Source organism: Camponotus vicinus, unplaced genomic scaffold (assembly GCF_025532165.1).
Source record: "Camponotus vicinus isolate PSW18456_S1 unplaced genomic scaffold, iyCamVici1.0 SCAF_2, whole genome shotgun sequence".
NCBI lineage: Eukaryota > Metazoa > Arthropoda > Insecta > Hymenoptera > Formicidae > Camponotus > Camponotus vicinus.
This window is the reverse complement of record NW_028141956.1, coordinates 7,873,037-7,885,578: the sequence shown is the minus strand read 5'-3', so window position 1 is coordinate 7,885,578 and position 12,542 is coordinate 7,873,037. Positions and strand designations below refer to the sequence as shown.

The 12,542-nt window shown below is 37.9% G+C and overlaps 1 protein-coding gene across 1 annotated transcript in view; it reads right to left on the bottom strand.

Annotated features, from left to right (window-relative positions):
• Pio (zona pellucida domain-containing protein piopio) overlaps positions 1-12,542 on the bottom strand; it is a 54,960-nt gene that overhangs the window by 18,101 nt on the left and 24,317 nt on the right. Inside the window, exon 4 of the mRNA XM_083092246.1 lies at positions 7,086-7,300. Within this exon, the coding sequence (XP_082948372.1) occupies positions 7,086-7,300 (215 nt within the window). The remainder of the gene's footprint in view (positions 1-7,085; positions 7,301-12,542) is intronic.

Genomic DNA, 12,542 nt, shown 5'->3' with positions numbered 1-12,542 from the left:
GAAAATTACCATATTTATAATTTATATCTCCACGTAATGCATGCTATCCCGTTGAAATATACTTCAAATTAAGATTTTTCCACGCTCCATATAAGATTCATAAAAATGATAAGAAAGTTATATTACAGAGGATTATACATATTTATTAGCCGCCCTTTATAGATAATAAAAGCCGGAGCTCGCATTACGAATCGCGATTAACTCTTCGCCGAGTTTTCGAGTTAATAATCGACCCCGCGCTGCTTGCCAGTCCATCAAATAAAATCGAGGGTAGGATACGTAACCCTTGGGACGATAAGTTCAGCAAAAAAGACTGTCGCTAAGGGAGCGAGCGGCAAAGCGGGGTAAAAGCAGCATGTAATTTCCAAGCCTCGGGGCTACGATTTTACGATTTAATTGGGCCTCGAGGAGAGGAATGGCGGTTCGCCTGTAACCGGTGGTTACCTCACTGCTAGGAAGATATTATCCGGTCTACCCCATGCGCGGACGAGCAAGGGCACCTTTCGCCCGTCTATATATATGGTGTCTATATATATGGGTCTATATAATGGTGGTGGTGCGAGAAAACGCACCGTTCGCTGCGTTAAACGATACGAGATATATCGGTGAATTTCAGAGGATTCAAGGATATGGATATTGCTTTGCCTCTCGACTCACTGGTCCTTTATATGTACTTTCCTCCATCGCATCTGAATCGATTGCGAATATTCTTTACGAATATTCTTTACGAACGCGTCGTCCAATTTACGTGTGAAATTCGTACTCCTTTAAAAAGATGCGCACAGAGATTAATCTCGGATGAACTTAGATGTGTATGTGTAATGTTTGTGCGCGCGCAAACTTTATCAAATAAAAACTTGTTATGCGTGAGTATATTTTGTGCTTTTATTTTTCTATGTCAACTTTCTATCCGAAGAAACATTTATTCCTCTCTTTTCATCCCAACGATCGTGTTTCCGCATTAGCTTCGATCGAGTCTTATCGATAACGAGAGTCGACGTAGTGATTCGACAGAAAATTTGTCGAGTGTAATTTAACTTGAAGAACTTGAAGAGAAATTTTGAAAACCATTATTACATAACGCGTTATTTTACAAAATTTTTGTAAAATTTTGCCAGGCGACTTTCTGTCGTAACGAAAACTGGATCGCGATTTTAAGATGAAGATACATAGATGCATAAAAACGAGATTTAAAAGTGAAAACGATCACCAGACCTCGCGAAACCTTTCCATCGAAATAAATTTCATCAAAATATCCTTCACCAAAATATATGCGCGATAATTATTAAATATTTGCGATAATTGTACTCCGCATATGTCGCAGATTTCTTCGCAAAAATCTCGTTTGCCGATCGCAAGAATTCACTACGTCCGATTAATCGCCGATTAATCACGCGTGCAATGTAATGCGTGCTCCGTACGTCTACGCATTGCACGCGTATGCAATTGTACGGCGCATTTGCAAGGCCGTAGCCAAGGACAGCCGTCTTCCCGGTCCGAGGTTGTTAGAACAGGATGCCAGCCGATGCTGGCCGCAAGCGAGCCGCGTGACATGATTTAGTATAATCGACTCGCTCGATTTTTGCTATTCCCCGCGCACTCTATCGTCTTGTAATTCCGCGCAACGATTCCGTTAATCATTTTTACGGCGCAATCCGACACCGGCGGTACATTCGCTGGATCAAGACGAATAATAATTGTATCCGTGTCAAAGCTACGAGCGATCCGAGGGGGTAAATTTATCGTGTCGATTAAACGGTCGATTAACAGGCATCTAGTAACTATCAATCTTGACTTCTCATTGACGGCCACGTATTGGTTTGCCACTGACATCGTTATTAGAATGTATTTTTTTTTATGAGCAATAAATGTAACTGATGAACAATTTATACGACGTCGTTTAGATCGACCAATCGTGCATAGCGCCATCAACATTATATATCGCATTAAATACTCTTGTAATTATGTACGTTATATTCAGCGAACGACCATGAAAATGACATGTGAGAGAGTTGAGATTATTTTCTTTTTCATGCATTTTGCAAGTTTGTAATATCAAAATAAATTGCTGTCTCTTTAAATAATCGAGTTTGTTTTGCTTGTGAGTTCACGATGCATAGTTTCTTAGTAAACATATTTCATATCCTAAATTAATGTCATTCAAATTTAAACTCTTCATACATTTTAGATTAGTATCGTTGATGGACTTTGTAACGAAATATACGAGTAGATAAATTAAGTGCAAAAAGTTAAAGTAAAATAAACGCACTACCACGCGTTGCAAACAGGCGGTACATAAACGACGAACGCATTACATGTATTGTCGAACTGGTTTGACTACTTCTAGTGAATTCTTTTCTCGTGATTTTGTATCTTCTCCGGTAGAAGAGAACTGCTAAGCTAATTTTTTATACATATTAAGGATTCATGGATCGCGACATGAGTCTTTTTTTCATCATAAAGTAGAAGTTAGATTACTAAACAGAATTTAGATCAAGAAGAAGAAAAATGGAAATTAAAAATTCTGAATATTTAATTTATATCGAAGAGAAAAAATTAATGAGAACCAAAAAGGGAGATGGAAAAAATTAAATTATATAATAACGAGTTTATCAGCAGGTGGTCCAATGTTTCGGTAAATGGAGAGAAAGTCACATCGATTTCAACAGACTGGCCACTTAAATCTCATGGAAGCATTTCGGGTGAACGACGAGTTTTCTTGGCAAAATTTGACACATTTCTCTCGGCTAAATTTCTCACAGACTATGTAAAGTTATAAGAATTGGTCCCTCTATTAATATTAATATTTCTGTTCTCTTATTATATAATTAATATAATAACAAATTCGAAATCTTTTAATCATTATACTATCATGAATATGTATTTATATGTATAATAATTTTTTAATCTATATATTTCAATAATTTTAAATAATAATATCTTATATTTATTATCTTATTGATTGAAGCGAAAATATATTTCCTTGAATTTTACATCTTGTATCATATAATTTCATTACGCGTAGAACTTTGAGAAAGTTGTGAAAATATGTACAACTGCATTGAACGTACACATTCAAAAATACGAATTAAACCGGTTGCTGACTTTTACTTTTCCAATACCAACACAAGTAAAACTCACATCATTGCTTTCGCAGATAGTGACCCATTCAACTTAAGACTTCATCGATAGTAAATTTATAAATAGGAAAGGATGAAAAGCCAGAAGGTCGTAAAATTCATAAGAAGATTTTGCATGCCAATTCTCGCCGACTTTCAAGAGAAGCAGAATTATTTATGAGAAAAGTTTCGAAAGATCGCGAGAGTTGAATAAAATATTAATTCGCGAGAGCGCAAACTTGAAGAAAGTGTCTATTTGCATTTTTAAAGAAATTCTTATAACGATGTGGATACATTAAAGAGAAAAATAAATTTATCGAACAACTGTAATAAGATTTTGCGCGTAAGGGAATTTGAGAGCGCATTGTATGTTCTTTTATGCGACGAGTTTTTTATTGCGTAAGAAGAACATCGAGTCATTTGTGTACGCGAGAATGTGCACTTGAAGGTGATTATGTAAGAGAATCGCTTGAGATACAGCTTCACCATATTAGGATGTAGCTTCTCGCGTATCATTTCATCCGTGCTCATCCTACCGTTACTCGCGAACTTAAGAAAACTTAAGAAAAACTTAAGAAAAAGGAAATAAAGCGGAAACATATAATTTTGAGTATCCTATAATTTTTTTTAAATAAAAATATTTCTCCTCTCCTTGTACAGTATACAATTATCTCGGCATTTTAATATTACACATTCTCTCTTCTAAAAAAAAATAATTCGCGAAGTATGGAGGGGGGCGTATCAAACGGACGCAAATTTATGCAGGAACGCCAAAGTTGTTTAACGTCGATTTAACATACGCGCGTGCGAAAACCACCGACGCATGTTCCACCGGTGCGACTGCCCACGATGGTTCGCGACGCCCACACTGGAGATCCACTAGAGAATTACCGGGAACCGCTCGTATACGCGGAGGTCAAAGACTCCCCCTTCGCCTTATCCGACCTCGTCTTACGAGCGAGCGGCGTCGTACCGGCGCGAATTATTGTACCCTTCGGCGTGCCAGCCCTTAAATTATACGGCCCCTCTCGGTGTCAGGCGGTATACGTGCTGTTGCCATTACACGCCGAGAGAAACTAGTCTCTTCCCCGTCGTCTTCTTCATCGTCGTCGTCGTCGTTGCATCTTTGTCCTCCCGAGGGGCACGCAAGCGACGCAGGGTTTTACATCTCTGCCGCGGTTGGTAAATCAAATTGTCGGGTTGTGCGATTGTAAAGCGAATTATCAAGCCATACGGCTCACGTTCGAGTGTAACGATGAATGCAACGCTAGCGAGTTCAATCTGTTGGACCGTTAATGATATAATACACCGCTAATGGAAGTAGCTCATATCCGTCGTAATGAATAGTTTGTTGAGGTACAGACTCGCGAGAATATACTTGCCTTCAGTCACACATACAGTTATTTTAGTTTGCACGAAAGGAAGATAGAAATAATTAGCGTATCGATATAATTCTCCATTAATGACGTTTTTTGCTAATTTCTTAACCGGATATTCATTTTTGTTGCTATTTCTCTCATCTAAGTCTTATCCTCGATTAAGTTTACGGCGTCTAATCTACGTTTATCGTTGTCGTTATTATCGCGATTGCGACTTGAATGCGTTTATCGCCGATATGGTGGAACATGTTTCGCCTCAGGATCTTCTCGGGTGTTATTATCGGTCGATCGAAGGAACAAGCAATTCGTTAAAGAGTCAGCGGCTTGACATATATTTCGCATTCTACGTTGCAGAAAAGAGGCGTCAGCTGCGAGCTACGTTATCTCCCCTTTATTCCCTGCCCGAGATCGCGTTAATCGAATGTGATTCACACAATCGCGCACACCCGATGATTACAGCTCTACCTTTGTAGGCGGTTCGCGAAATGTTCGACACTACAAATTTATGCGAATGCCTCGCGGCCCGCGTGAAAAGCCGACAATTAAAAATCCAGCCTACATCATGTGGGTGTTGTCTTATGATAATATATCGATCTGGATAACCATTCCGAACAAATTTTATTTTAGTGTTTAATATAAATTATAGCCTAGAGAATGTGATTTTTTTTATGCCTCGTAAAAATAAATTTATATAATTTAAATAAACGTCGGAATTATACGATAATTGCCGATCTTCTACAATATTATATATTGAAATACCTTTTTGCGGCGTTTATCAGAGTTTATTTAATTTGATTATAGATTCGAATACAGCGTATCATAAGCATGAGTATACATTGGTGTAGGCGTAAAGCTTAGTTTCAAATACAGAATATTTCAAAACTGCTGTCTTTTTAATCAACCTTGATTAATAATTAAAAATAATCTTTCCTCGACAAAAATATATCCTATAATTTTTCAATAATTAACTGATTAACAATTAAAAATACAAAGATTTTTTCGCAGCAAGTTAAAAAGAGAAGACAAAATTATATTTCTCACTTATAATTTCATTAAACTTTAATAAAAATTTCTCTTAAAATGTAGTTATAAAGAATGACATACGAAAAATTGAAAATAGATTACAGTTTTGCACGATATTTTATAAATAATTAAAATAAGCACCGTGTATTGACATTTTTGACAGGGGAAACCTGTTTACGGGTTAAAACCGAAGTTGCGAAAAATCCTCGTTCAGATTCTGCGACACCCTGTATATCCCTCTTGTAACGCTGCCAAGAAGTAGAAGGCCTCAAGTCCGGTCACATAACGGTCCAGTTATGGTATGGCGAGGAAGCGATCTCTCGCCTCGACACACGATTTCCTCGTTACACGAACGTGTCCTCCACCACCTCCGCCGCTATCATCACTACTGTATTTCCGTCCACTACCCTCCTCTTTATGCTTCGGCCGCTACTGATACACCTCGTCTCTTCGTGTGTGTACTCGCGCGCGTATTCGATATCTTTTTTTTATTTTTTATTACTGACGAGGGTGATCGCGGATGATTGTTACGGCAACCGCGATACGTATCGAGATACTCGACCGCAAACAAGCACGCTTTTTCCCGCTTGTATATCATAGATGATGATAATAATAACATAATGATATAATAATAATCGTTATAGTAACATTAGGAATGTTAATAGCGATCTTATTAGTGTGATTATTGCGATACTATCGCGTTCATTAAATAGGATTACGCCTACATATACAGAACTTCCTTCCTTCCTTCCTTCCTTTCTTTCTTCCTTCCTATCTTTCTTTTTTCCTTCGTCTTTCAAATTCATTATTGGGACTATCTATTTAATCAACAATTTTTATTGATAAAATCAATAATTATGATTTCATTATTGCAAGTTAATTTTCATCGTTATATTCCTGTATAATAGTCTTTATACAATAATTTTTGTTTCGTCATCTGCTCCAATTTTTAACAGATTGCTTTCGAAAAATTACGATTTCTTCATATGATACGTAATAAATACAATTGTAATTTTCTGAAATATCATAATATAGAATCATAATGAGCGTAATAAGTGCAATTCTGCGTTCAGGTGTATCGGAATAAGCGAGAAAAACGAGAAACACTTGCGTCACAGGTCGAAGATTACGGATATCGGCACCATTTCCACCTCTGATTGAGCCTTTCGAATAATTTCGATCCATGCCCTCGCTATAAAGCACGAATCGTAATTACTGCTACCGATAGATACCGGGGAATTGGCGAGGAGCTAAACGGGCAGAGGCGATAAACCAAATTAAAACGATCGGTCGAAGGTGCAGACGGGTGATGCAACGTAATAACGAGCACTTTCTGATAATTCTACGGCGCTTGTTAAGATAATGGGTAATAACCTAATTGGTTTGCACGGGACTTTGCGCCACCATCGATGTAAACGCGAGAAGCGAAAATTATTGTCAATAGAAAGAGAAAAGGGCGGGAAATAAACATAGAAAATATAAAAAAATTAGGGTGTGAAAGGACGCACTCACTATACTGATTCATAGACTCGAATAATAATGAATAATGATGGGAAAAACTCACCAATTCAGTGGGCATGGTGTTGCAGGATCTGAGAGGCAGATTGTAGGTGATCGGAGCGGGCTGACTCTTGTACTCCTGCAGGCAGGAGCTGTTCTTCGATAACCCACGTGGATAGACCAGACCGTGGAAGTCCGTGTTGCCCTCCGTCGAGATGTGAACGATTATCGATTCGCTCGCACATTCGATTTGCACGGTGCTCGCTATCGCTGGAGTTGCTGAAACACGAAATAAATTATAATTAGCAAATTATGCGCGATATTATTATATGCAAATTATATTTTAGCGTAAAATAAATCTAGATTATGAAATCTAATTTATATAAGTCTCCCTCTCTGTCTCTTTCTATAAATTTGAATCTAAATTACGGATTATCATCGTGTGCAAAAATTAGACTTTGATCGTCAACTTTGGATCAGAAAGGTGCCGCTTCGAATATTATATCGAGATAATTTTTAAATGTGAATAGTGTAACGGTGCGCATTAAGAACGACGTGATCAATTTATTTGATATCTTGTATTCGTGCGCGTCAAAGATATACCTGAATGAGCAGCGACGCTCAACGATACGGATCGATCGTCGACACCCATTGAATGATTCCTACATCCGTATAGCGTACGCGGCCATTGTACTCGTAGTACGGTAATTTATCGTTATTAATGCCCGACACGTCGGGACTACGAATCGCGTAAATAATTAATAGCTCGAAGTTTAATAACCCGGGTTCACCTGTTACGAATCGCGTCTGCTCTCGATTTCAAGGTAATCGCGAAGTCGGAGAAACGTGAGATTCTCCGTTGCCTGAAGCGGGTCTAATTACAGAGAAGAGTCCGACGAGCTGTTTTTACGATTTTTTATGAAACGTTCCGCCGGCAAAATTGTTTTCCGGTGTAACATCCGTGTCTGTTAATTTCGTTATGGGCGCTGTTTCGAAGCGTTCACGACAATCCATTAAAACGGTCGGAAGACGAAGAGATTCTTATGTGTGTGAAGTTGGCATCTCAAGTCTCAGCATCTCACAAATAAACGTCAGATTTTGTTGCATCCAGCATAGTTCTACAGTTCCTGATAGGTTTTAACAATAGTTCCGTCGAATTAATTATAAATATTTAACTTTTAAAAAATGAGATGCCAACTTCCGAAAACATCCAACAGCATCTCATCATATTTCAAATATCTGATCACAAAGCAGTAATATTCCGCAGAGTTCTATCGCCTACGCACATTCTGTCAATAGTTCTGACGATTAAACTTCGTAGAAAATAATTTGTCATCACAAAACATATTTACGCGTACAGGGGTGAGATGCTGGTCGTAAATCACAAGTTCTGACGATTTTAATTGTTTTTTATAGTAAATTGATACTTCCTCTTCACGGTAGAAAAGAGTTCTCGATGATACAGTTAATAATTAATTTTTTAAACAATTTAGAATCAACGATATGCCCGGTCTATACGTGTAGATATGAGATGCTATCCCTAAATCGGCAGTTCTAGCGATCTTAAATAATTTTTCTAGTAAATTAATATTCCCCCTTCACGCTTGAAAAGAGTTCTGGGCGATACAATTAGGATTTAATTCTTTTAAACAATTTAAAACCAACGAGATGCTCAGCCTATACGTATAGGTATGAGATGCTGGTCGTAAATCGACAGTTCCGGCGATTTTAATTGTTTTTTCTAGTAAATTGATACTTCCTCTTCACGGTAGAAAAGAGTTCTCGATGATACAGTTAATAATTAATTTTTTAAACAATTTAGAATCAACGATATGCCCGGTCTATACGTGTAGATATGAGATGCTATCCCTAAATCGGCAGTTCTAGCGATCTTAAATAATTTTTCTAGTAAATTAATATTCCCCCTTCACGCTTGAAAAGAGTTCTGGGCGATACAATTAGGATTTAATTCTTTTAAACAATTTAGGACCAACGAGATGCTCAATCTATACGTATAGGTATGAGATGCTGGTCGTAAATTTTTATTTAATTTTTTTATTAATTGATTTACGACCAGCATCTCATACCTATACGTATAGACTGAGCATCTCGTTGGTTCTAAATTGTTTAAAAGAATTAAATCCTAATTGTATCGCCCAGAACTCTTTTCAAGCGTGAAGGGGGAATATTAATTTACTAGAAAAATTATTTAAGATCGCTAAAACTGTCGATTTAGGGATAGCATCTCATATCTACACGTATAGGCCGGGCATATCGTTGATTCTAAATTGTTTAAAAAATTAATTATTAACTGTATCATCGAGAACTCTTTTCTACCGTGAAGAGGAAGTATCAATTTATTAGAAAAAACAATTAAAATCGCCGGAACTGTCGATTTACGACCAGCATCTCATACCTATACGTATAGACTGAGCATCTCGTTGGTTCTAAATTGTTTAAAAAAATTAAATCCTAATTGTATCGCCCAGAACTCTTTTCAAGCGTGAAGGGGGAACATTAATTTACTAGAAAAATTATTTAAGATCGCTAGAACTGCCGATTTAGGGATAGCATCTCATATCTACACGTATAGACCGGGCATATCGTTGATTCTAAATTGTTTAAAAAATTAATTATTAACTGTATCATCGAGAACTCTTTTCTACCGTGAAGAGGAAGTATCAATTTACTATAAAAAACAATTAAAATCGTCAGAACTTGTGATTTACGACCAGCATCTCACCCCTGTACGCGTAAATATGTTTTGTGATGACAAATTATTTTCTACGAAGTTTAATCGTCAGAACTATTGACAGAATGTGCGTAGGCGATAGAACTCTGCGGAATATTACTGCTTTGTGATCAGATATTTGAAATATGATGAGATGCTGTTGGATGTTTTCGGAAGTTGGCATCTCATTTTTTAAAAGTTAAATATTTATAATTAATTCGACGGAACTATTGTTAAAACCTATCAGGAACTGTAGAACTATGCTGGATGCAACAAAATCTGACGTTTATTTGTGAGATGCTGAGACTTGAGATGCCAACTTCACACACATGAGATTCTTCGATCGGGTCAGCAGCTATAGTAACGACTATTCGTAACGTTGAGACGAAAGCGAACGCGCCGCGTAATTTTGCATGGGCCGTAAAACGCGAAAATGAACGCGAAAATTTGTGCCGATTGTGAGATTGTTGCGGTTGGACGAATGCGACGTGAACTATCGCTTTCTGTTTTAATCCTTTTCGATTTCGCAACAAACAAGCCGCGCCCAGTCGAAGCCTAATCGGAACTATCTTCGCGGATCGACTCTTCCTGATATCTCGAATCATTGATTTCGACAATAATTGCGAAACTCATATATTCCGCAAAGCGTCTTGCAATTGTTGGAGGTGACGTTAGTGCGACTAGCAGAATATAAAGTGCTGAGAAATTATAATTTAACTACAATGACACATCACATTGCACACGTAATGCACGCATTTGCGTGAGATCTGTAAATTATTTAATCCTCTTGCCATAACAAAGGAATTACACCATTCATGCGATATATTCTCGAGTAGTTGAAGAAGAGCGAATCGTCTTCTTCGCTCGATTGATTTGCCGGCCGCAGAAATTTCACGATATCGATGAAAACTCGCCTGTATCCGTTGTTCCGTGACTAATTAGCTATAAAAATGAGTTCGTATACCGAAACGGTATAAAACTTCCATAGCGTAAAATCACGCGCCGGCCACTTGGCATTACAATTTCGTTCATCAGCTTTGCGCAATCGCATTACGGATTATAACGATGAGAACTTCAATTAAACTTATCGCGTACGCACATGGCAGAGTGTGCGAAATTGCAGAGTCAGGCTAGCGTACTTTTTAACGCACGATGAAAATTGAACGCGGAGCGAAATGAATGGTTATCATTAACCACGACAATGGCTTATATATCGTTGCAGATGCGATCACAATGCGCAATATGTATGCGTGTATCTTTTTCATTCTTTATATTATATTTTACGCTCGGAAAATATTATCTCGTTAGTACAACAGAGGGAGGAGGATATAATCGACGAAATCTGCCATTAACCAGCGAGCGATTAAAACGGGACTCGTGCACATTCATCGCGTCTAATGAGGCTGCGGATTATCGCTCCGGAAAATTCATTACAGCTCCGAGTTCAAAGAGACGAATAAGAGGAACAGCGGCTGAGTAAATTGGGAAGCTCGCATGTCGAGCGCGAGTCGTAATGACAATAATCATCGGCGGATTATCATTATCAGCCCGCGGAGAGACAATGATGAGAGAGTTGTGAACTTGACTCTCGTCTCGTGCACGCGCGCGCGCGTTGCAGGCAGTCACGTCGTACTCTGGTGCTCTCTTCCTGCTCTCGCCTGGATGGAGAATTCTATCCAGACCCGACGTTCTATCGCATTATTCGGGTTATTATCCATCAGGGAGTATCGCGGATTGTATCAAGTATTGCTTTCGCGAAAGAGAATGTTCGTTCGCGGCTCAAAACATTCATTCGAAGTCGTACATGCGCTTCTAGATTTAAACGAAACCGTTCTACTCCGTCAATAACATATGTTTTTTTCAAGTCATAATTTTAAAAAAATTTTCGTGATCATGAAAAAGCGTAATAAAAAAGAATTATAAAAGAATTATTTATAAAAGAGTGCTATTTTTATTTATTTTAATTTTCTTTCTCTCGTCTCTCTCTTTCACAATATGGGCAGAGTAGATAATTGCAAAGTCCCATCTTCAGACGGACGATTAAAAGTCACGTTTGACGAGCGTTTCCTTAGTGCCATTGTTCTCTCTCGTTACTAAATTGAGAAATGACGCTCGATCACGGTAGAAAGCAATTAACGGCACGCGGAAAGTTAATGATGCCGCTCCTCGTAATATCGGGTCCGGATTGTTCGATCACCGAAGAAAGTATCGAGATGAGATCCCAAAAGTATCTCGGATTCCGCGAGGTCGATGACCGGCCATGTTCTCGCGATTTATTTCGTCTTTTTGATACTTCTTACTTAGCAGGAAAAAGGATTACGGAGAAGAAAATTGTACGAATTCTTTACTTTTCTTTGCAAAATTTCCGAGAATTTATCTCCGCACAGTCTACCAATTTTTGCAAATAAAAGTTCTTGCTACATCACAAACTTCAAAGCGCTCTCAAAAAGATCGATTTATTTTTCTTAAATTAATTAAAAATTAATTAATTAATTAATTAATTTAAAATTGATTGTATAATACATTTTTATTTAGTTTTGTTAAATTTAATAAATACAAGCTATTCTTGTGCAGAAAGATGTACTAGCTTTAAAGCGGTATCCCTTACAAGTTCTCTTATTACGTCATTAAAATTGCAAGATTGGTATCATCATGTAGGATCAATTGTAGATACCCAAGACCACCAGTCGATGCCGCACTTCCGTCACGACATCTCACAAGATACCCCCATATGGTTACTCTCAAGCGAAATCAAGCATGTCGCGTAGTCCAAGTCAGGAAGGTACTTGA